This window comes from Mucor velutinosus (assembly GCF_035048745.1).
Source record: "Mucor velutinosus strain NIH1002 chromosome Unknown tig00001564, whole genome shotgun sequence".
NCBI lineage: Eukaryota > Fungi > Mucoromycota > Mucoromycetes > Mucorales > Mucoraceae > Mucor > Mucor velutinosus.
In genome coordinates, this window is record NW_027041906.1 from 2291134 (window position 1) to 2314286 (window position 23153).

The 23153-nt window shown below is 40.2% G+C and overlaps 11 protein-coding genes across 11 annotated transcripts; 3 read left to right on the forward strand and 8 right to left on the reverse strand.

Moving 5' to 3' along the window:
- Positions 1–1142: 1142 nt before the first annotated feature.
- RPT2 (ATPase of 26S proteasome regulatory subunit 4) lies at positions 1143–1517 on the forward strand (the record flags this gene model as incomplete). The annotated part of the gene is made up of 3 exons (XM_064830248.1): positions 1143–1156; positions 1222–1350; positions 1412–1517. 3 exons carry the CDS (start codon positions 1143–1145, stop codon positions 1515–1517), a joined length of 249 nt encoding a protein of 82 aa, XP_064682750.1.
- Positions 1518–1992: 475 nt separating this feature from the next.
- On the reverse strand, positions 1993–2653 carry ATC70_011047 (uncharacterized protein; the record flags this gene model as incomplete). The annotated part of the gene is made up of 3 exons (XM_064830249.1): positions 1993–2223; positions 2276–2542; positions 2597–2653. The coding sequence occupies 3 exons, from the start codon at positions 2651–2653 to the stop codon at positions 1993–1995; spliced, it is 555 nt and encodes a 184-aa protein (XP_064682751.1).
- A 452-nt stretch (positions 2654–3105) lies between these two features.
- On the reverse strand, positions 3106–4488 carry ATC70_011048 (uncharacterized protein; the record flags this gene model as incomplete). The annotated part of the gene is made up of 1 exon (XM_064830250.1): positions 3106–4488. One exon carries the CDS (start codon positions 4486–4488, stop codon positions 3106–3108), a length of 1383 nt encoding a protein of 460 aa, XP_064682752.1.
- A 1257-nt stretch (positions 4489–5745) lies between these two features.
- ATC70_011049 (uncharacterized protein) lies at positions 5746–6766 on the forward strand (the record flags this gene model as incomplete). Its single annotated transcript, XM_064830251.1, has 2 exons — positions 5746–6441; positions 6506–6766. The coding sequence occupies 2 exons, from the start codon at positions 5746–5748 to the stop codon at positions 6764–6766; spliced, it is 957 nt and encodes a 318-aa protein (XP_064682753.1).
- A 271-nt stretch (positions 6767–7037) lies between these two features.
- ATC70_011050 (uncharacterized protein) lies at positions 7038–8305 on the forward strand (the record flags this gene model as incomplete). Its single annotated transcript, XM_064830252.1, has 5 exons — positions 7038–7074; positions 7125–7169; positions 7226–7332; positions 7391–7479; positions 7537–8305. 5 exons carry the CDS (start codon positions 7038–7040, stop codon positions 8303–8305), a joined length of 1047 nt encoding a protein of 348 aa, XP_064682754.1.
- Positions 8306–8453: 148 nt separating this feature from the next.
- Positions 8454–10008, reverse strand: ATC70_011051 (uncharacterized protein; the record flags this gene model as incomplete). Its single annotated transcript, XM_064830253.1, has 2 exons — positions 8454–8564; positions 8626–10008. The coding sequence occupies 2 exons, from the start codon at positions 10006–10008 to the stop codon at positions 8454–8456; spliced, it is 1494 nt and encodes a 497-aa protein (XP_064682755.1).
- Positions 10009–10704: 696 nt separating this feature from the next.
- Positions 10705–12768, reverse strand: ded1_3 (ATP-dependent RNA helicase ded1; the record flags this gene model as incomplete). The annotated part of the gene is made up of 11 exons (XM_064830254.1): positions 10705–10801; positions 10859–10955; positions 11011–11088; positions 11152–11533; positions 11588–11804; positions 11872–12113; positions 12176–12223; positions 12289–12336; positions 12398–12481; positions 12541–12686; positions 12744–12768. The coding sequence occupies 11 exons, from the start codon at positions 12766–12768 to the stop codon at positions 10705–10707; spliced, it is 1464 nt and encodes a 487-aa protein (XP_064682756.1).
- Positions 12769–13700: 932 nt separating this feature from the next.
- On the reverse strand, positions 13701–15721 carry ATC70_011053 (uncharacterized protein; the record flags this gene model as incomplete). Its single annotated transcript, XM_064830255.1, has 10 exons — positions 13701–13830; positions 13889–13985; positions 14044–14121; positions 14182–14563; positions 14618–15076; positions 15132–15179; positions 15239–15286; positions 15343–15426; positions 15494–15642; positions 15697–15721. The coding sequence occupies 10 exons, from the start codon at positions 15719–15721 to the stop codon at positions 13701–13703; spliced, it is 1500 nt and encodes a 499-aa protein (XP_064682757.1).
- A 2272-nt stretch (positions 15722–17993) lies between these two features.
- ATC70_011054 (uncharacterized protein) lies at positions 17994–19850 on the reverse strand (the record flags this gene model as incomplete). The annotated part of the gene is made up of 8 exons (XM_064830256.1): positions 17994–18105; positions 18158–18254; positions 18310–18769; positions 18829–19287; positions 19347–19394; positions 19460–19507; positions 19564–19647; positions 19707–19850. The coding sequence occupies 8 exons, from the start codon at positions 19848–19850 to the stop codon at positions 17994–17996; spliced, it is 1452 nt and encodes a 483-aa protein (XP_064682758.1).
- A 466-nt stretch (positions 19851–20316) lies between these two features.
- Positions 20317–21938, reverse strand: ATC70_011055 (uncharacterized protein; the record flags this gene model as incomplete). Its single annotated transcript, XM_064830257.1, has 5 exons — positions 20317–20497; positions 20550–21233; positions 21284–21595; positions 21653–21794; positions 21854–21938. 5 exons carry the CDS (start codon positions 21936–21938, stop codon positions 20317–20319), a joined length of 1404 nt encoding a protein of 467 aa, XP_064682759.1.
- A 143-nt stretch (positions 21939–22081) lies between these two features.
- MRPL19 (mitochondrial 54S ribosomal protein YmL19) lies at positions 22082–23063 on the reverse strand (the record flags this gene model as incomplete). The annotated part of the gene is made up of 3 exons (XM_064830258.1): positions 22082–22791; positions 22850–22963; positions 23045–23063. 3 exons carry the CDS (start codon positions 23061–23063, stop codon positions 22082–22084), a joined length of 843 nt encoding a protein of 280 aa, XP_064682760.1.
- Between the last annotated feature and the right edge of the window lie 90 nt (positions 23064–23153).

Genomic DNA, 23153 nt, shown 5'->3' on the forward strand with positions numbered 1-23153 from the left:
AAATTTTTAGTAATGAGCCTCTATGAGAACCTGTTAACTGCGAGTAATTTCGCGTAGTAGATCGATAGATCAGATGCTGGAAAACGTTGTATTTAAAACTGCTTGTTTATAACTAGCTTCGTTATGGTTTGGCAAAGAGCCAAAGATTTGCTACACAATTTTCGAAAAAGGGGGAGGGGCTACTCCAAGCTTAGTGTTGATGACAGTGTCTTTATATCAGGAACATTATATATCCACTTTGAGGGGCTAATAAACATATGAACAGATTATAAATCGCTACATTGGTTGTCAAATAATCAAGCGAGGAAAGTAGCTAATATTGAGTGTTGCAGATACATGAGAACTCATGATACAGCTTGAGTAAGACATCAAACAATAGATAGTATTCAGGTCTACATCATGAATACTGCTACAGCAGGTAAAATTGGTGTCGACTTAGTACATGATCTCCTTTAAAAAAACCCTTACAAATATGAAAAGAGGCTGATTCGTTTGCAATCTGTGGGACCACGTTTAAGATTGGCACCTCTTGATGTACATTTCACTTCTGTACAAACTTACTATAGGCTGGGAGCAATGGTTACCAAGTAGTAGATGCTTAATTTTTCTGTTTTATAACTTACTTTTGCTCTTATGGGAGCATATTAGTTTTGATCGCGCTTTTACATGCTGAGAAGGAGGCAATGTCTTGCGGCCCGTCTTCAAATATAATTATGTAGATCTTGAATAACGAAAGATGTTATGGCTTGGAAGCATATTGACACATGTGTTTAATTAGTTATTAATCCTATTGTGTACTTGCAGCAAATCTTGAAGTTCAGGGATTGCTTGTTTTTTGCTGTCGCTGTACTACTCTTGCTTTAGTCTTTAATAGGACCTCTGATAAATATTGCTCCCAAACGATATGTCAAACGTATATCGTAGTATGCAAGAGGGGCAATATAAGATAATTTTTATTGTTTTGCGGCAACTATTTGTTTCTTTAGGAGATGAGTTGATGATAAAGAGGTTAAAGGCTTTTGTTCCTAAAGTCCATCTGATTTTGAATCATCGCACAGTTTTGAAAGGTGTAAAATATTTACTTAATGTGATTTATTGTTTTTCTTTTTACTTTTGACCATCAGCAAAGATCGAAAGGCAATATGGATAATAAACTGTAAAGTGATTGCTTAATATCAGATTATATGTATACGGCTACTGATACTCAACACATTACTATAGTTTCATTGAGATCCCTTTCCCAAACGAGCGTTTTGCATCCATTGCCCAACAAGCCATGAACGTTGATAAAGAATTAAAGACTGATCAAGTAAACAGAGTGATTACAGCAAAAGACAACTTACTTCATGTGTAAGAGAAGAAAGCACCAGATTTGAATGTTGATTTGCAAGAAGTCTCATGTTCATTGTAGGCAATTTGAATGTTATAATACCAAGATGCTTCGTGTAGCAGTTAACTCATTTTTAGAATACTTGACCATGGTGACGCGAACTTTGGAAGAAGATTTTGGAAACTAGCGACCTTTTGTAAATATGACATGATCGATTGAATGTTGAATTTATACCCCAAATTGGTATATTTTCAATGGTAAATAATCTCGCTCTTCACTCTTTGCTCTCACCTTTTTACATGTAAAATCAAATTCGGTATAAAGAAAAAATAAAACTGATGTTCTATTTATTCTTCACATGGTACAACAAAGACTTTAGCAGTTACAAAAATGGTATCAGAGCACCATGAATTATATTAATTCGGGCTTGTTCAAATTGATAGATAGATAGAGCGATGTGTGTATCATGTTTTTAATGTGACATGTGGAAAAAGGAGTGTAAATGACAAGAGAGACAGAGTGAGAAAGAGAAAAGGAAGGGGAATAAGTATAAGTAGAGTATATGTATAATAATAATAAAGAATTATGATAATAATTGAATAATGGAAATAGTAATAATAATAAGGTGGATATTGGAATAAACATAGAGATATCAGAGAGATTTACAAAATGAGACATTTAAACTTTTTCTTGCTCTTTTCTTTTGATGGATTTTGCTTGTTAATCTGTCTAACTACATCGTAGAATACTTCATCGACGTTGATTTTGAATCTCGCTGATGTTTCGTAAAACGGCTTTCCTCCCCATTGTTGCGATAAAGCCATGCCCTTTTCTCTAGGCACCATTCTTTCGTTTTCCAAATCGCATTTATTACCAACCAAGACCATGGGCACCTGTGTATATATGTTTGAGTAAATTGGATCAAACTGCCCGTATTCCCCTTACATTTTCTGTGCCTTTGACTCGTAATATCTGCTCCCTAATCTCGTGAAGGTCGGTCAAAGTAACTTGACTTGTGATGGAGAACACAAGGACGAAACCCTGGCCATTTTTCATGTAGAGATCGCGCATGGCTGTAAATTGCTCTGTACCTGCTGTATCCAGAATTTCAAGCATACATTGTTGTCCATCCACTTCTACTTGTTTTCTATAAGAGTCTTCGATTGTAGGATCATATTTTTCGACAAAGATTGACTGGACAAATTGAACTGTCTATAGTTTTGTGTTAGTTCGGGGTAACTGAATTGCATCTTCAGACTCGATTACCAAAGCGGACTTGCCAACACCACCAGAACCTAATACAACAAGCTTATACTCTCTCATATTAAAAGAAATGGAACGGATAAGGAAGAAAAAAAAAAAGAGAGAGAGAGAAGAAAAAAAAAAAGTCAAGGTAACCACACTTGGGACTATTTTTATAGGCGACAAAATACCACACACACACACACACACACACACGCACATTTCTGTAGGCAAAAAGACGCAGGCACACCACCTCAATATAAAAAGGTGATATTTATAAAAAAAAAAAAAAAAAAAAAAAAAAAAAAAAAAGAGGAGTACATTTGCCTGAAAAAGGAAGGCTGATGTTTATTGATTCAAACGGAGTCGTCTCTGTATCTCATGAAAACATTGCCATCAAAGCATGGAGCAAGAAATCGCATATCAATTGACAACATTTTATCAGTGCGTAGATGTTTGAGGGCAACGAAGAGAAGGGGATGGGTACGTGAGCACGACAACTTGACATGATCTACACTTGAAAAGATTGCTTTCTAATATGAATAACACCAGTATTTATTCATTGGAGACAGTATTTGATCATCCAGCATGAGCATCTTCTTGGAATATACAAACTTGGGTTCAACAGAGTCTCTGCTATAGTAAGTTCTTCTGCCTTGGCTTGAAAGCTTCCATTCAGATAACTGCGCAGGATATCGTTTGGGTGTAAAAGGACTGATTTCAATCACCTTAATTTTCTTGCTTAATCTACTCAACACACGTGGTAGACAACTTAAATCAATTGTAAGGGGTGTACGTGCTAGATTCAAATAGAACAAGTTTGGTAAATCAACCAAGAACCTCTCCAATGCATCCAAGCTGATATTGCGGCAGTATGCAATAGAGAATCGTCTTAATTGACTGAAATGTTGCTGTTCAACCATATTGTTGAACACAAGGTCATCAAAATTGGTATGTCCTCCCATATCTAAGGACTGTATAGCTGGGTTGATTGATTTCAAGATCTTCATGATGCAGTCGCGACAAAATCGAGAGCCTCCAATGCCATTAAAGTCCATGTTCAAATTGAGTTCAATCAGCTTGCTGCAGTTGTTTTGTAGGAATGGTATCAGTGGTGAACAGCATGACAGAGAGTGACATCCCTGCAAATTGAGATGGGTGAGTGTGGTCGTGGTTTGGAGATGAGCAAACAGACTGCTTGTGATTTGTGTGTACGCTAGATCAAGCCTTGTCAACTGGTTTCCACTGGCGCGTATTTTGTCAAAAAATGGTATGAAGAAATGCTCTTGGGATAATGCCATGCACATGTAAAACGAGATGTTTTCGAGCTTCCTTGGGACGGACCAGTTGCTCAGCTCCAGAGGCTCCTCTTGTTCCTGCTGAACATGTCCTCCTTCCTCCTCCAATGCCAACCTTTCCAACTTGCTCAGTGACACTGGCTTGAAGAAATCCGCCATGACAGTGGTAAAGTTTCGATCGCAGAATCCGGTAAAATCAATTGTCCTCAGGCTATTCTGATGGCTGAATATGGATCGAATGACTCTAGGTGATACAAAAACGTGCATCATTTCTTCACCAACAAACAATTCTTTCAACTGATCACAACCACCAATTAAATCCGCCAATTCCTCTGCAACAATGATAGATTTGGCCTTTTCCTCTGTCCAACGCGAGCCTCTTGTTGTATAGCTGGAGAAGTCCAGACGGTGAACCAAATGTGCGAGGTTTTTGTTTTGCATGGCATCTCTGAGCAAGAGATACTGCCTGGGATTGCTGATCATGATGTGCTTGTAGAGCAAATGTGTTAGCGTGGCGTAGAATACATGATTGACTTGACACAGGTTTGCCTTGTCTTTGGACGATAAGCACTGGTTAGCTGCTATTAATTCAAGCAGCTCAAGCGATAAATTCTTCATTTACTGTGGTTTGTTCGGGAATATAAAGATGTAGTTGGGAAGTCCAAGAGTAAAAAAAGCGCAATATCTCCTTTGGAATGGAATGATGAGATGAAAAATGAAGAGAAATTTTCTCTTTTTCAGCTTGCTTAAATAGAAAAAAAGGTCATGCAACGTAACTCAAACTTCTCACGATAAGAAGCAGCGGATTATCTCATTTGATTGGAGTACTTCATCAAATCTGATGACCTTACTTGTATTTTGCTTTGCTGAATTGCAATCAGAGCGAGTCATACGTTTTTCTCAACCCTCCTTCTTTGTGCATTACTCTTAAAACCCAAGAAATCCTGCCAGTACATAACGGACTAGAGCTAGTTGGCATGTAGCAATCCACAACTACTGAAGAGACTGTGCTGTTTAAGTTTTCCTTTCCATTAATGCCTCATTTTGCTCAAGCAAACCCCTCCTCATCATGTGCTGGTTGACAGGCTGGTGTAACAGACTAGTTCTGCTTGTCGCCATCATCTCTACTCTACTTGATTTAGCCGGATTCTAATCCTCCGCTAATGGTCTATCTACATCGATTAAGATGCAGACAGCTTCTCGGTATGCACTTGCTGCTTCTACTCTAGCTATGTCTCATTTTGATAGCTGTTCGTATCCATAAGCTTACAATTGTGGACAGTGCGATGATGTGAGTGGCCTTCTATACATCCAAGAGCAGACATCAGCGCCTTTTCTTTTAGTACCAGTCGACTCTTTTAGTACAAAATGCGTTTGGATGTAGAGAGTTGATTCTTTGAGTTTGGATGCCATGCAATGAAGGAGGCTAAATGTCTTTAATACCTCGTATTATATTTACAATGAGCCTGTCGAAATACTTCATGAAATGTAGAGGCAATGCATCAACATCAACTGTCCATACATTAAGCCTCCTCTTGGACTGTCGTATTACTCTTGAAAGTCTCAAGATTTCTGCCCAGATTGACTAATCAAAGCTGTCTATCATCATTTAATCATGTGCAATTGATAAAAGAGCTTGTGCTTATCATTTGTACCAAACATACTCATGGAAGCAAGCCCTAGCAAGCTTCTGGTAACAAGAGCTTTTGCAAAACGTGCCTGAATCAAGGCCCGTTCTCCTTGTTTGATTGGCTTGATCTACATGTCAAAAACGAAAGCCTTCCCGGAGATGCAAATGCAGAGAGATAAATACAGTGCAAGAAATTTTTTTCAATTTTAAAATCTCATACTCCTTCTGTAAATTATACAAATATCATGGCAGAAAAAGTTGCTACCAAGCCAGCAATTAAAAAGACAGCTACAAAAACCATGGCGAAAAAAGTGCCTAGTGTAAAGCCAACAGCAAAAACAACCACACCAGCTGATGCCACCGCCACCGCTACTAGTACAAATGCTGAAAAGCCCAAATTAACTCAAGGACAGAAATTGCTCAAAGCCATGACAGCACAAAAAGCTGCCAAGAAGGCTCTCATGAAGGGTGTTGCAGTGACTCATGTATCCTTTGATGATGACGGTAATGAAGCCAATGTCGAGACAGTGATTCAAAAGACGGCACCGCCTGCCAAAGTGGTGAACCCCAAAAAGACAAATAAGAACAGACCTGCCGTAAAGAAGCCTGAACCCATTAAGAACAAGAAACGTAGTGCCGATGAGATGGAAGACGATGCAAACAAAGAAAAGAAAGAGGAAGAAGACAAGAAGGATAATAAAAAGCCACCCAAGAAGGCCAAGAAGGCCAAGAAGAGCAAGCTTGAAATCGAAGAAATGAAAAAGGACAACAAGCAGGAGGAGGCGCTCGCCTATGTTCGCCTGTTTGTCAATGACCGTGATTCATGGAAGTTTAAAAAGGTGCAACAAATCTGGTTGCTCTCAAACTTGTATGAAATTCCTGAGGATGAATTTGACAATGTGTTGGAATATTTGAAGGATCTTCAGGGTTCAGCTCGTGAGGTAAAATCAGTGGACCATGGGGAGGGTTATAAAAAGGCCGTTGCTAATCGAGATGTTTGATTAGAAAACCAAGCAGGAGGCCAAAGATAAAATCCCAGCGGAAGCAGCATCTGCACCAGCTGCTGTCAGCAATACGCTGACAGGATATGCAAATGTGAATGCCGGAAATGACGACGATGATTTTGACGCAGAAAAGCTATTAGCACAAGCAACTGCAGCACCTGTTGTTCAGCAAGAAGTGGCCAATGACGAAGAAAAGGAAGAAGAGGAAGAGGAGTCTGATGAAGTCAAGAGAGCAAGATTAATCGTAAAAACGCTTTCATAAATAAACCATACATTTTGTGCATAATAGAACTGCCTCATACGGTTTGCGCACGACATTACTTATGCGTTCTAAACTGTTGTCAAACACAACAACAAAACACAAATATTAGCATTTTGGCTGTGTGATCGAAATATCTTCCGGTTCATAGAGAATGCCGAAATTCCAAACGTATTTACTTTTTAACCATCAAAATATAAGAATGAAATACTTGTTATAAGACCAAGAATCCTCGCAGTTGTTTGCTTTTTTTTCTTACTGTTGCTTCTTTAAAATGACAAGATTAAGATCTGGGTTGCTCTTATTGATTGGTAGGGCATATTCATTTGGTTGCTAGTCAAGTAACTAACAGCCATTGTAGCATCATTGATTGCATATGCAAATGTAGCACATGCCTTGGAAGAAGGTGAGTTCAAATCAGAGTCCATGTAAAACACTAAAGCTCACGTATCTATACGCTAGGCACTATGCTTTTACCTGTATGGAACCATCCTACCGAGGTTGTAGATGGCGCTCCTGCTCCTCAAGCTACTGCCTGTGCAAATCCTGGACAAATTGCTCTGACTTATGTAAGTGTATATGTCCATGTCCATCACGGCAAAACTCTCCTAACATGCATGACACCAGAACGAAGGGCCCAGTGATGTAACTGCCAAGGTGCTGAATGGATTAAAGGCTGCTCAAGCCAAGGCCAACTTTTTCGTCAATGCTACATGGTAAATAGAGACTCAAATTTAGTGAGCAGAAGGGTAAATAACTAGACGCACCTGTAGGTTATATACTCAACAGTACGCCATGATCTTACAACGTGCATACAACGATGGCCACTTTATTGGTATGACATACCGTGCTCCTGGAGACACTTCAGAAGGCTTGACTGACGAGCAAATCAAGACTGATGTTACCAACACTGCTAAGATCATTGAAACCTTGATTGGCGTCGCACCCAAGTATGTTCGTCTTCACTATTCACAACCAGAAGACATTCGTCTCGAGAACATTATTCGCAACATGGGCTATACGTTGGTTGCATACAATTTGGATACCATGGACTACAACTACAAGAACAACCCAGAGGGTATCTCAAATTTATACAAGGAGATCTTTGCCAAGCAGATTGATACCTACGATTCAAAGGGCTCCTTCATCTCTGTGCAGTATGATATCCCTGATACTGGATCGTGGCAAGCAATTTATGATGTCGTGAGAACCATCAACGAAGCTGGTTACACCATGGTGCGTTTGGATGGCTGTTTGAACGATAAGCAACCTTACAAGGAGCATGCTGATTCAATGAAGTTTGTAAGCGATAAGCATTCGTTGGGTCAGGCAGATTACAAGTCGGGCCAAGTTATACCAGAGAAGCTTGCGAATACTAGTTCTGCCTCAACGGATGATGTGTCTGCCGATGCTATGGCTGATGCTGCTGAGGAAGAAGAGGCTATCAAGAAGGCCACTGGAGCTGCCAGCATTTTACATTCATTTGAAAAGTCAAATTTAGTTTTTGTAATAGTAGCTCTGTTTTGTACGTTGGCATTTTAAGTATACCAAACTCTAGAGATACCGTATTCCCCCCCCCCTCCAATCATTAAAACAACACAACTTTTTACACATTCTTGGCTACATTTGATTTATTTGGCTCCTGATCAGTGTGCAACATGACACATGAACATAAATGTCAATTTTATCCTTATTGAGAGCTAGCTAATGCACCCATAGGATCATAAGCGGGCAACACAATAGGGTCTGTATCCAGCAAGTTGACCAATTTGCGGGGCACATCGCTCTTTTCAAGCACAAGCTACAGCCAAACATGAAACGAGTGAGTATGTATACAACAAACATTCAAAGCATCATATTACCTGGTAAACAAAGGAAGAAAACCAATCATCAGTCATCACCCAGAAGCCCTTATCACCAGAGGTATCAGACCAGCTGTTCTCCACTCTCCAGCGTACAGGTTTACCGTCCTTATCAAGGTGCACGCCAGTGAACACCATAGCATGAGTCATGGCACTTTCCTTGTATAACAATCTCTCCTCCTTTGTCAAACCAAACTCGACGTTGTATGCCAAACTGTAGTCAAAGATCTTGGTATCCATTGCGCCTATCTGATTGCTGCTGAACTGGCCAACATCACAGCCAAACCACACAGGACGACCTGATTTCAAGACATTGACAGCCAATTGCTTCTGTGTGTCAGACGTCGTGTTGACATAGCGAATGGGCTTTCCACCAACAATGTTGCCCAAACGGTCCACTGTGTACAGCTTGTTGGTGGGATTGCGAGGATCGTTGATGAGCGACAAGGTCTCTGCAATGTTGTAACCGACGACCTCACGGAAAAACTTTTTAGGGGTCAAATGATGCACGCCAACGTATTTACCAGCCTTATCAGTTGTTTCCCAATCAAACTGAGAAGGGGGCTCACCAAGAGAGATAACAAGGATACGGTAGATATCTTCCATCATCTTGTCCTTGAGGAATCGAATCACTTGCACAGAGAGGCCTTGGTCAACTGATTTGCGAATTTGGGTAGCAAACTCACGCAATTTGACAGTGACCAGCCAATTGAGACGACGAGAGTTGGAGCTAGCATAAGTTTCAGGGAAGACGCTCTTGGGCACAACACCGTATTTCTCCACCAAATTGATAAGCATGTCGAATTGGCCGCCATCGCCGACAGGGTCGGTCAAGAGGTATTGCACGACGCGATCATTGATGTCCTCCTTGGCCAAGTCAATCATGTTCTCCAGGAACCAGTTTGCCTTTTCAAGCTTGTCGTAAAAGAACAAGTAGCTTTGAGAGAGTTCAAAGTCATCAGCCAACTTGTACTTTTGAATGACATGTAAGCGCATGACATTGGTACCAGCAAAAATCCAGCAACGACCGCTTGATTTCTGGTTGGTAGCACTTCCCTCCAGATCCAGTTTGACGTTAAAGACATGCTTGTCTTTTAAGGCAGCTTGAGGGTTCAACATGACTTGGGTGGGGTCGGTACCAACAATGGCATTTCTGGCCAGCAAGTTTTTGTCATCCTCGTAAAAGCGTTTAGAGTACTTGGCAAGTGTGTCCGTGGAGAGACTAGCGGTATTGTAGCGACGAGCATCTGCTTCATCCAACGTTAGATGAGCATATTGATTTGACAGCATAGAGACAGCAGAGGAGGAGGATTCAGTGTACTTTTCATAGTCATAATGGTCTTTTTGTTGTTGTTCTTGTTCTTTTGATGATTGAGCACCCATTTCGTAGTATTGAATGTTTAAGAAAAAGAAAGAAAAAGAGAGTAATGCAATTGGTGTTATCAGCTTTTTAAGGTACAATTCGCATGAACTTTTCACACACACACACACACACATATTTAATAAGGCACTTTTGACTTTGGCAGTCTCTTGATTTGATATTCTTTAAAGGTTACATGGCATTGGACCCCCTGACCCATGGATGAAACACCATAGCTCTTATCGTTGATGCTAAACTCCTCCATCCAATATACTCATACCCGGGTATCTCTTCTATGTCTATTCTGTCTGTAGGCCAAAGCTGAATGTGCATTCTAAGCGTTTACTTGTGGAAATTTACCGTAGAGATAATGAGACCATGGATAGCACTAATCATCTGATCTATATATCAACTGGTTGCATAATGGTAGTGGGAAATTTGCAACAAAAAGTCAGGCACCAGTGCTTAGTGTCTGAAAGTCAACAGCTCCAAAGGGCGGCCCATAGTTCAATACTATCGCATCATTTCTGCACAACACTGTAAACATCTTTAGCAGGCCATTGACATTTGGGCACAGTATGCTGCTTTAAATAGTGGCAAGATGGTAATATAACGTGATCAGAAGAATACAATTATAAGGCAAAGAAAAGAGGATATTATGATGGTTAATGCATTTATTGATGTTTATCTACAGAGAGAGAGGGGGTATGTTGAAATGTTTACCTTGTGGATGATTCGCGCCATGTTTGACCGAATCTCTGCACAGTGGGAATGCAAACGAGATAGGCGACAACACACATAATTGCCATTAGAGTGCTATTGAAGGGATTTAATGTTAACTGTGTTCCGTTTTAACTGATTGAATAAACTTACTAGGCCCAGCCATCGCCCAAAGATGTTCTGATCTGCACCGCCGTCAATGAAAAGATCATGCCGCAAATGTTTCTAGTGAAATTGTTGACGGATACAACTAGGTAGGTGTTAGTTCGGCACAGCATACTCGTTGCAAATGTCAAATGGTGTACCTGAGGCGGCCTTGGTATGATTGGAATCGACAAGATATGTGTTTGCTACTGTGATTGTGAACATGATGCCGAATGTAGCTGTCAAACGTACAGGAATAAGTGAAAAAAAAAACCAGAACCACCAAACTATGAGCCACTTACCAGTTGTATAGGATGCTAATGGTCCCATAAAATGAGTCGGGACATGCAAAAACCATCCATACATGACAGCACCAAGAGCAATCAATGGCACGCCAATGTAAATAGGTCTCAAGCGGAATTCTTTGACTGCCTCACCGTTGTTCTTTGCAATTGCTTTGTGGTAGAGCTTATCAGAAATGGCGCCAGCAAAGATAGACCCAGAAGTGTTACCAAGACCACCTGCTAAATAGCAGAGGCCAATGGAACCAGTGGGGAAATGATATACAGAGCCAAATGTTTGAGGCAAGATGGTAACCAGAAAGTAGAACCAACCAAACGCAATACTGATAGGCAAACATACCAATGCAACCTCCTTTTTTAGCAGCAATTCCAGACTACCAAACTACTCAACTGCCTTAGCCATTGAATGCAAATGTCAGAATGTATGTGTACTCACTGGATTGAACTTGAGTCTTTCCAAACGTTCCTTAAAATTGGCTGGAGGCGCCAATTTCTTTGAATTGGGAATATACAGAGTTTCCTTGAGAAAGATGAAATTGAGAACGATCAAGACACCGCCCATGATTGTCTTGATGTAAAAGATCCAACGCCAGCCCAGGTACTGATCAATGTAACCACCTACAATAGGAGCCACAGCAGGTCCTAAAATAGTACTAAATAGACACATGGTCAAGGTTTAGCAGGAATTCTGGTTTTGCTATATGTATATAAAACGTGTACCCTAAAATGTAAATCGACATTGCTTTTCCACGTTCATGAGGTTCAAAGATATCAGACACACTGCCACCGCCCACAGCTTGTCCAGCACATGCGAATATACCTTGCAGTAGACGGAAAGCAAAAAAGAGGCCCAGATTAGTGGAAATGCCACAAATGATGGTGCACACAGTGTAGAGACCAATAGCGACAATGTAGATCCATCGTCTGCCAATGCGTTCGCTTAGAGGAGCCCAAAAGAGAGGCTATGTCAGAAAACTTGAGTATGATGCTGCTGCTTCTTTCTGATGTGCATGGATCAACTTACAGCCAGAGCATTCATTAACAGAAACAAGGCAATCGTAGCGTTGATCAACTAAATGAGAGTCAAAAGTATTCAGCCTCTGGATGTGTTGCATCATTTGTATAATATGAACTTACAGTGAGATTTGTGCCAAAATACACCATGATATCATGTGTGGCAGGCATCTATGAATGCAGATGGACGTTTAGCTGTCTAAGTTGGCGTGGATGAATGGCGATTACTCACATAGACTGCAGAGGAAAAGTACCCCATGAATGAATTCATTGACACTACAAGCAACAGGATTGTTTTCTTGCCTTTGGGCCAATTCTACCATAGATGAAAGATGAAATTCACTGCAAATTATGGATCAAAGCACTGTTGCTTACCATTGGATTATTTGAATCATCCTTGTAATTGTATGCTGCAGTGTCATTGTTTGCAGCTTCTTGGTTGAATGATTCAATTTCAGTAATCTCTTTATCTTGAAAATTCGTTGACAATGTATCGCTATTACTACCACCGTCAGAGGGCGCTATGTAATCCATTTAGTTTCTTGTGTCAACATGCTTCACATATCATTTGAATTTACGTTTTTCTGGATGTGTGTTACTCATTTCTTCATTCAGAGATCAAGAGAAAAGAAGAGATTTTTGGCAGAAAATCACTCTATTTATACAATGGATCTCGCAGCACATTTTTAGTGTATATTTCTGATGTTTAGCCGTGATGAATCAAGCTTTGAGTAACATGAACTCTCTTTGATCTTTTATACCCAGAAGAATAATGGTGTTATCGACGCTCAATCAGTCGCAATAGGTGCACCATCCCACTCTAGATCCGATCAAAATTACAGACTTCACCTCTTGTCCCTCATGTTGAGCCCATTTATACGAGAAAAACGATAGCATGCTAGCAAAAGAACAAAACAGGCTCGAGAGAACACAAGATCAAGCTATTTTTCTCAGACTTTGATGTAAATGCCAGCTTGAAAAATATCAACTTAGTAATGACAAGTCTTTCTAGGAAAACTAAAATAGAGAATACACAAATAACCAAATTGAGCGAAATTACGCCGCAACATCCATTGCTGTGCCGGAATCACCTTGAGGTCGGTAAATAAGATCGCCGAGTGCGCATCGACAACAAGCATGAATTATAAATCAAAACTGGATGCTTGATGCGTTTCTCTCACGCCGTGTTGTTTATTATTCATGTTATACACCCTATTTTATGCCTTTGAGGCAGATGGAGGCTGTAATACGGAGGTCGTCAGTTGGATCGAGCGAGTGCATAGATTAGATAGTGTATTATTAATGGGAGTCATTGCCAGCATTTGAAATCACTTCATGTCAAATTTGCATATTTGATTCGATCCGCCTATTAAGCACACTGCATTTATCGCATTAGCATGCATCACGACTGAAAAGACCCATAATATTAGACAATTAATTTATTACAGGATTTAGAGGGTGGATACGTAAGAAACATAATGCAGGTATAATACAATCTATAAGCGAGGAGGGTGGGTTTGGGGAACGAACTAAAGTTACAGTGATAATTGTTGCTGCTGTTGCAATTCTCTTTCTTCTCTCTCTTGTCTCCACTTTCCACCAAACTTTTGGACGACAGGGACACAGATAGAAAATACTACCAAGATCATCAAGGAGGCAAAAGTACTAGAATAACAAAATGTTAGGCCTCGTTACTATTGCAATGTGATGCTATTCAACTTACTATGACCATCCGTCACCAAGAGATCCTCTAATTTGGACACCAGTTAGTGAAAAGATCATACCACACATGTTGCGGGTAAAGTTATTGAGAGAGACAGCTATGGTTTTATAACAATTAGTATGGAAGCTGCTGCGAATGTCAATCATAACACTTACCAGAAGCAGCTCTTGATGTATTAGCTTCCACCAAGTAGGTATTTGTTGCAGAGATACTCATCATGAGGCCGAAACAGACTAATGAATATAAGAGTTGATCAGCACAACTGTGGCGTGTATTGTGAATAAGCAACTTACATAATCCAAACCCAATCAAAGGACCCATAAAGTGTACTCTGGCGTAAAGAAGCCAGCCGTAAATAAGAGCTCCAACAACCATAAATGGGAAACTAATGTAGATGGGCTTGAGACGAAACTCCTTGACAGCTACACCACCGTTCTTTCGAATGGAGTAATTGTTAATCTTGTCTGAGATGATACCATAGCCGACAGCACCCAGAATATTACCAACACCACTAGCCAAGAAGCAGAGACCGATTGTGCCAGATGAAAAGCCGTAGATTTCAGCAAAGGTAGGCGAAAGAATGGTGACAAGGTAGTAGAACCAGCCAAATCCAACACTGACAGGGAGACAGATGACAGCAGTTTCTTTTCTTTTCAATAGAAGCAAACTTGTGAACTACAAAAGACATGATGAGTGCTGATATTACAATTTGAAGAGCATCAGACTTACAGGGTTGAATGTGAGTCTTCTTAATCTTTCCTTGAGGTTGGCAGGAGGGGCAATTTGCTTGTCAGCGGGAACGTAGAGTGATTCAGGGATCAAGAGGAAACTGAGGATTGCAAATGCACCGCCAATGATGGTCTTGATGTAAAAGATCCATCTCCATCCCAAGTTTTGGTTGATAAAACCACCACAGACAGGAGCAATGGAAGGACCAAGAATTGTACCTAACATATAAAGACCCATAGTTCTTCCGCGTTCACGAGGCTCAAACATATCAGAGATGCTACCGCCACCGACAGCTTGACCAGCACTTGCAAAGATACTTTGTAACAATCTAAAGGCAAAGAAAAGGCCAAGGTTTGTAGAGACACCACACACAATGGAACACACACAGTAGAGAACAAGCGATACACTGTAGATCCATCTTCTGCCAATACGTTCACTCAAAGGTGCCCAGAAAAGAGGCTATAGAGAAATGTTAGGCTGGCTGATGATGCACACGCTGATAATTGGTACTTACAGCGATAGCATTAAATGCCAAATAAAGAGCAATGGTAGCATTGATGGTCTGATAGAGATCTTGTATTTAGTGAATGTTTATGAAGAGTTTCGAGATGAAATACTTACTGTGAGGTTGGTTTTAAAGTACACCATAATATCATGAACGGCAGGCATCTAATGAGCAATAAACGTCAGTAATTATGAAGCGCATATGCGAATATCAAGCTTACGTAGATGGCCGATGTAAAGTAGCCAATAAACGAATCAAGGGAGATTGCCAACAAGGCGAGATACTTTTTTCTCTCTGGCCAATTCTACAAAGTGAGAATGAACGTGAGTTGATCTGGATCATTGGGCTAAATAGAAAAGCAATTCACATACCACCGGATGATTGGGGTCGTCTTTAGGATTATAAGTTGGCGCTACAGCTTTATTGTCAATGTAAGATTCCACCTTGGCAACATCTTGTTGGTCATAGTTTGATAATGCAGTGCTATCACCACTAGAGTTGGATTCTGCAATTGAGTTTCCTATCATGTATGTTAGTCAAAGGTCAATTTCAAGCCAAGGTAACTGCAGTTTACCTTTCTTGTTTTTCTGATAATGCATATTGAAATATTTCTGATTTCGTAGATCACAAAATCAAGTTGACAAGGTCATCCTTTTTATATAGATTATACTTGATCTCGGACTTTGAAGCGTTTCAGCCATATAAATTATCCGTGCCGATTGCAGATCCCTTGAATTTGGTAGTAGTTATCTATAAAACACCATGTCAAAGGCGATGGAGCATCTTCAGAAACATTGTTATACAACATGGCAAGCTTTTTCAATTTGAGAAAGGAATTTGATATACATCAACATAGCAGGTCGACCATTTTTCACTTGATAAATACGACGCCGGCGTTGATTTATCCGTGATTAGAAATGCCTGCACATGATGAATGGACACAAGAATATATCCCATAAATGTCATAACCATTTAAAACGGATCAAAAAATACCTTGTTACGAAAATATACACATTTGGGAAGATCATTTACATCATATTACTGAATACAGATCAGCCAACGTGCCTCCTAACGCTTATCTTGGATCTGATTAGCAACATCAACTTGTTTAGTATGTGCACATTAGTGATTTGGATGCAGCTAGTTAGAGTAAGCCCAGAAAAATGATTTGCGAAAAAGACTTGTTATTTGATGAGATTACCTTGAAAAAATTGCCACCATACCATGAGCAGGTAAAGTTTCGGCATGGACATGGTTCGCCGCTATTTCGCGCTTACTCGGATCTTCAGTGTACAATCTCCAATTCCAATCATAGCCTAACTCCATAAATCCCCACTACCATTGGCATTGAAGCAGATCAGAATATTAGTAAGCCGCCCACTTTGGATATCATGTGCAAACTTGTCAATTTCATGCGATTGGGACAATACTTGGTAGCGAATCTGGGTCTGTCTATTGAATGCATAAATTGATCATTAGATCAAACAGTCATTCAAGTCGTCCAATCTTATAGTATTAATGCCATGTTGTGGTGGTATGACAAATAAACATTGGATCATTTTTCTGTCATTGGACTTTCCTGCTCATAAATTCTGATTTTTCACATTTAGCTTTTTTACTTTGCTGGGGACCATTCATAAATAGCTTCTTGTTGTCGATTTGACTCTTCTGAGATGTTTCACATCTGAATCAATGAAATCAATCCATACATGGGCCGACGCCATGCTTGGATTACCTCTTACTACTCAAAAAGTATGCAAAATACAGCGACATTTGGATGCATTTAAGTAGTAATTTTTCGCAATGAAGGCTGTTCTAGGCCACCAGAATAGCACCAAACGATTGCTTTCACCTAGCACTAACTTTCTGATACCGTTGCTCAACTTTTTAGACCAAAAAAAAAGATATGGCCAAAAATCGACCAAAAAGCATGAGGGATACCTCATGGTTTTCATTGAAAATCAAACGATCGCATTTTTCACCTTGAAAATGAAGACTTTTACTATGGTATATATTGAATCAAAATGCTTCCCTCTATCCAAAGCAACCTCTGAAGCTACTTTTATGAGGCTTTCATATGCAAAATATGGCTATTTTCGCTAAAAACCTCATTTCATATTTTATCAAATTGCTCAACAACTTCATTCAAAACACCTATTAGAATTAGCATCATTGGAGGCGCCTTGAAAAGTACTTCAAGAATGTATTAGGAAGCATAGGGGGGGTCATCACAATTTATATAGTCGAATATCATAAAACAGATTACAGAAGTCGAAAAAGGACGAAATCTGTCCAATCTTGAACAAAAAAAAACTGAGTTTGAATCAATTTTGGCGGCGGCATTGCTGCTGGCTGACCTAAATGCCTCTCTGTTGATGACAATGATGTTTGCAATGATGATTAAATGGGGATCATGGGATTGAAAGGACAATTGCTTAGCGCAAATGTGTTTTTTGGGGAGCTTTTTCTCATGAAGATGTCTTTTGCAATGACAATATCTCAAAAATTTCGCTGTAGATTTTACACAAGTCTTGTATTTGCGCATGATCAGCTTTATGTCGCCATCTTATTAAGAGCATCAGCAACAGTGAATGATATGGTAATTCTATTATCAGAAAATGGCGATTGTGGTGTGCAGATGCTGCATAAAATTTAAATTTGCTTTCATTTTGTCTCAATAATAGGCTTCGTTTTATATCAGTGTAAGCAAAAAGGGTGCTGAGGAAGATACCTCCTCTCCTCCTCCTTCTGGTTCTGATATAACCTTTCTTTTACTAATAATTGATTGTTTAAAATCTACTTGGTAAGTATAGTGGAGTAATTACAATTAGTTAATAAAGCCTATATAAAAGTACATCTATGCCGCTGTTGTTATTGCTGCGACTCTTTCTCTTCTCTTTCTCGTCTCCATTTTCCTCCAAATTTCTGAACCACAGGCACACAGACAGAGAATGTCACTAAGCACATTAGAGCAGCAAAGGTACTATAATAAAATTAGTTAGTTGATAAAAAAAAACAACATCAACTCAACTTACTAGGACCATCCATCGCCAAGAGACCCTCTGATCTGGACACCAGTCAATGAAAAGATCATACCACACATGTTACGAGTAAAATTATTGAGTGACACGGCTATTTGGACAAGGTTAGTATTGCACGGTCTATAGAATATGTTATAGAGTCTTACCTGAAGCAGCTCTGAATGTATTTGCTTCGATCAAGTATGTGTTTGTGGCAGAGATACTCACCATAAGGCCAAAGCTAAACAATCCAAATCCAATGAGGGGACCCATAAAGTGAGTATGTGAATGAAGAAGCCAGCCATATAGAAGAGAGCCCGCAACCATGCAAGGAAAACCAACATAGATGGGTCTCACACGGAACTCTTTGACAGCTACACCTCCGTTCTTTTGAATGGAGTAGCTGTTGATCTTGTCTGCTACGATACCAGAGAAAGCCGCACCAATGATATTGCCAACACCACTTGCTAGATAGCAAAGACCAATGGTTCCAGAGGAAAAATGGTAGATCTGGCCAAATGTTGGAGCAAGAATAGTGACAAGATAGTAAAACCAGCCAAATCCAATACTGACAGGAATACAGATGACAGCAGTTTCCTTTCTTTTCAATAGAAGTAAACTTGTAAACTATAAAATATCAGGTTAGTTGTATGGTGGCAGAGATGCGTGGGATATGTCAGGCTTACAGGATTAAATGTGAGTCTGCTTAATCTTTCCTTGAGGTTGGAAGGAGGAGGTAATTCCTTTCCAGTAGGAACATAGAGTGATTCAGGGATCAAGAAAAAGCTGGCAATGGCAAATGCACCGCCAATGATGGTCTTGATGTAAAAGATCCATCTCCATCCCAAGTTTTGGTTGATAAAACCACCACAGACAGGAGCAATGGAAGGACCAAGAATTGTACCTAACATATAAAGACCCATAGCTTTTCCACGTTCACGAGGCTCAAACATATCAGAGATGCTACCGCCACCGACAGCTTGACCAGCACTCGCAAAGATACTTTGTAACAATCTAAAGGCAAAGAAAAGGCCAAGGTTTGTAGAGACACCACACACAATGGAACACACACAGTAAAGAACAAGCGATACACTGTAGATCCATCTTCTGCCAATACGTTCACTCAAAGGCGCCCAAAAGAGAGGCTAGAAATAAAGTCGATATGTTATTAGAGTTGCTCAAACTGGCTAGTGACGCTACATACGGCAATGGCACTGAACGCCAAAAAGAGGGCAATGGTAGCATTGATTGTCTATATGAAGACATTCATCAGGTTTTTGTTAGCCACAAGGATCTATATTTAGACTATTTACATACAGTGAGGTTGGTTTGGAAATAGATCATAATGTCGGCAACAGCAGGCATCTGTGCATTGTATGTCAGAACTAATAACGTTGCCTATACATGTAGATCAAACTTACATAAATTGCAGAGGTAAAGTAACCAATAAATGAATCTAGAGAGATGGCTAATAGAGCAAGGTATTTCTTTCGTTCAGGCCAGTTCTGTGTATTACAATTGTATTAAGAGTTTGTTGTGGCATATCATTTAGCATTCAAATTACCCAGGGGTGATTTGGGTCATCTTTGGGATTGTAAGGCACACTTTTTTCAGTAACTTCTTTCACGTAGGATTCCACCTTGGCAATATCTCCATCTGCATAAGGTTCTGATGATATGGTGCTGTCGACGCTCGCATTTGATCTCATCACGTTTTTATCTGTAAACGATCATGTTTGTTACAATTTCAAAAGACATGATGTTTTCTTATCGCAAAATACCTGTTCCAGGGTATTTTTTAGAATCCATGTACCTAAATATAAAGGCAGGAAGTTCGAATTATCCTTTTATTTATAGGGATTTTGTGATCTTGTGTACCGTTGCAGATGTCGCTGTAGATTATCCGTATCCGTTTTGCTAGATTCAACAGATGTTTCCAATGTGCATGTAAATGCGGGAAAGAACATGACAAAGGCTTCCATATCAATTACAAAGATTGCTTTCATAGTGTCCTGCAATGCAATTGCTCTGCAGTCGAGTCAATACTGGTAGATTCAGATTTATTTTACTGAGGTTGTTTGTCTGTGTGGATCTGCAATGTAGCACAAAAATTTAAAATACGGGGTAAATTATCCGTTACCGTTGTAAGCTATACAGTTTATTTCTAAGACATTGTTATTTGGGAGTAGCAATCAGAGCACAATTTTCTAAACTTGTAGCAGAATCCACATAATAGACCAACTTTACATGAAAGCCAAATTGCTCGAGGTATTTAGCACGGCCAGCATCAATTACACGTTTACACTTGTATCCAATGCTTTCTCTCTCCTTATGATCCCTTCCAGAGAAATGGTTTCTAATATTAATTTAGTCAACAGGTACCACACAGCACACTGCACACTGCTTACGTTGTTTCGTCTGAATTGTCATCACCATCTTCATTGTTATTGGCATGCTCATCCTCCTCAGTAGATTCAGCGTCCGATTTCTTTGCTGTCTTGTTGCTTCCACCACTATGGCATGTCGCCCAACTTGTCATTTTGCACATTCTCTCGAATTCGATCTTTGACATGTTAATTGCCTTTAAATAGTCTTGATTGGGATACATTTCATAACGACAAATTTGGTGACAGCAAAGAGCAATAATGATGCCCTGAATTGGATCCGTTTGCCCCTTGAGTTTTTCAGTTTCAACATAGTTCATGAGACATTTGAGCGAAATGTCAGTTGCACAACCACACAGATGCTTTGAAACAGCCACCACCTTCTTGTTATTGTCAGCAATGCACTCCACTTTGGACAAATCCAAATCTTTGATATCAATCAATTGACGCTGCACTCGGGACTTGTTCTCAGAACGGCCTTGAAGTGTCAGATCAGTCTTGTTGCGCACACTCTTTCTGTCCAATAACAAATAGGTGGCCTCTCCATTCTCCTCATCCACTGCCGTCTTGACGTACAAGGACAGATCTCCCTTACCGGCACCAAATTCGACAAAACAAGCTGTCTTGTCCTTGAGCATGTTGTTCTTCTCCATGTGTCCCATCAGGGAGGATAGCTGATCTAAATGCTTGGTATTTTGTATGGTGCTTCTATAGATCGATGAGTGACGAGAGTGGGTTTACTGGTGAGGTATGCGTACCTTTTCTTTTCAGAGGAAGGATGTGTGAGTTGCTCCATGGGAATGGGTGCTACGTTGGCATCATAAGCGACAGTGACCTTGCTGATGATGGAATCCAAATCCTCTCTGGACAGCTCATGTAATTGCACTCTAGCAAGCCATGGCTGAACAAACATCTTTTGGTGAGAGTAGATGTTTCTTTGAAATTCCAGTTCCTCTTCTGAGAGTGGCAAGGTGCAGTTGATGTTGAGTGAATGACACACTGGCGGTTCTCTGGGTCTTGCATTGCATCTCGATTTCAAATGCTTTTCAAGGTCCTTTTCAAAAATGGTGCTGTGATGTGCATGTTGGCTTTCATGGCGGTCGCTTCGTATCGTGCTAAACACTTACTGTGAGTTGTCATAGGGACAGGGAATTCGTTTGGGCAATCCCTCCTTGTCAGGCTTCTCATTTAAATGCTCGCCACAATAGTTCAGGTCCTTTCTGGCAGGCAAGCCACAATATCTTCTCTTTCTGAGCACATAGTAGTGACCTGAAAAAATTTTCTTGTTAGCAACATTCTTACCATGGCATCTCGAATTAACTACACACATTGCTGTGGTTTTGTTGGCACAGGTGGTATAACAAAAGGCTCTTTGACCTTTTTGCTCTTTTTCTCGATGGGATCTTTAGGCATGATTGCAGTAAGCAAGAAAAAGAAGAAACAAAAAAAAATTAAAACAAAAAAAAGCTTTTTATATTTGAATTTCAAATCTTTTTCATAATGTCAAGAGAGACAAAAAAAAAAGACAAGATAAAGAACTATGAATTAAAATGAATTTAGTTCCAAGAAGAGGCAGGAGCAGTGTTGACATCCTCAGCCCAGTCAGAAGCACCAGCATCGGCTTGAGCAGACCATTCACCAGCTTGAGCGGCAAGACCAGCAGGTCCTTCAGCAGCGGAACCCTCAATGGTCCAGTCAGCTTCCTCAGTAGTAGCACCCCACTCGACGTTGGATTCCTCAGCAGCAGCAGCTTCCTCGTTCTCCTTCTCAATCTCCTCAGGGTCACGGTAGAAGAACATATCAACCATGACTTCCCAAGGGGTGGAGTAGTCCAAGGTACCGCGAAGACGGAGGACAGCACGAGCCAAGAGCCAGTAGATCAAACCAATAGCATGCTTGGCCTTGTTGTTGGTGGGGATAGCAAGGTCAACAAACTTGAGGTTGGCATCAGTGTCAGCAAGAGAGATGACGGGGACATTGACGTAAGAAGCTTCAAGAATGGCTTGGAAATCAGAACGAGGATCAGTACAGATAACCAAACGAGGTTCACGGAAAGAACGGGTAATGTAATTGGTGAAAGTACCGGGAGTGTAACGACCAACGATGGCTTCAGCACCAATGTAACGAGCAAACTTGAGAGCAGCACGATGACCATAAGGACGAGCAGAGACAACAACAATGTCTTGAGGGTTCTCAATAGCGGCAATAACACGAGCAGCCAAAATGAGCTTTTCCCAGGTCTTACCAATGTTGATCAAGTTGATACCTATTCACCATGCCTTAGCTTTTCATGCAATCCATGTTATTCTCATCAGTAATCTTACCATCAGCACGACGCTTATGGATATAAGGAGTCATACGAGTGTTGGCATTCTTGGTACCAATGTGGACTTGAGCAGACAACAAGAGTTGAATATCTTCCTCAGTAGGGTTCAAAACTGAAAAAAAAAAAAAAAAAAAAAAATGATGCTATTAGTAACAAAGATACTAGATACACTGGAAATTCACACAAGACTTACTAGAAGGGACGTGAGACATTTTTCAAATAGTTATTTTCAAGCGGACGGCTATCGTTAGTTTTCTGACAAGAGTTAAGGTGCAGAAGGGTTTATATGGTTTTTAGAAGGC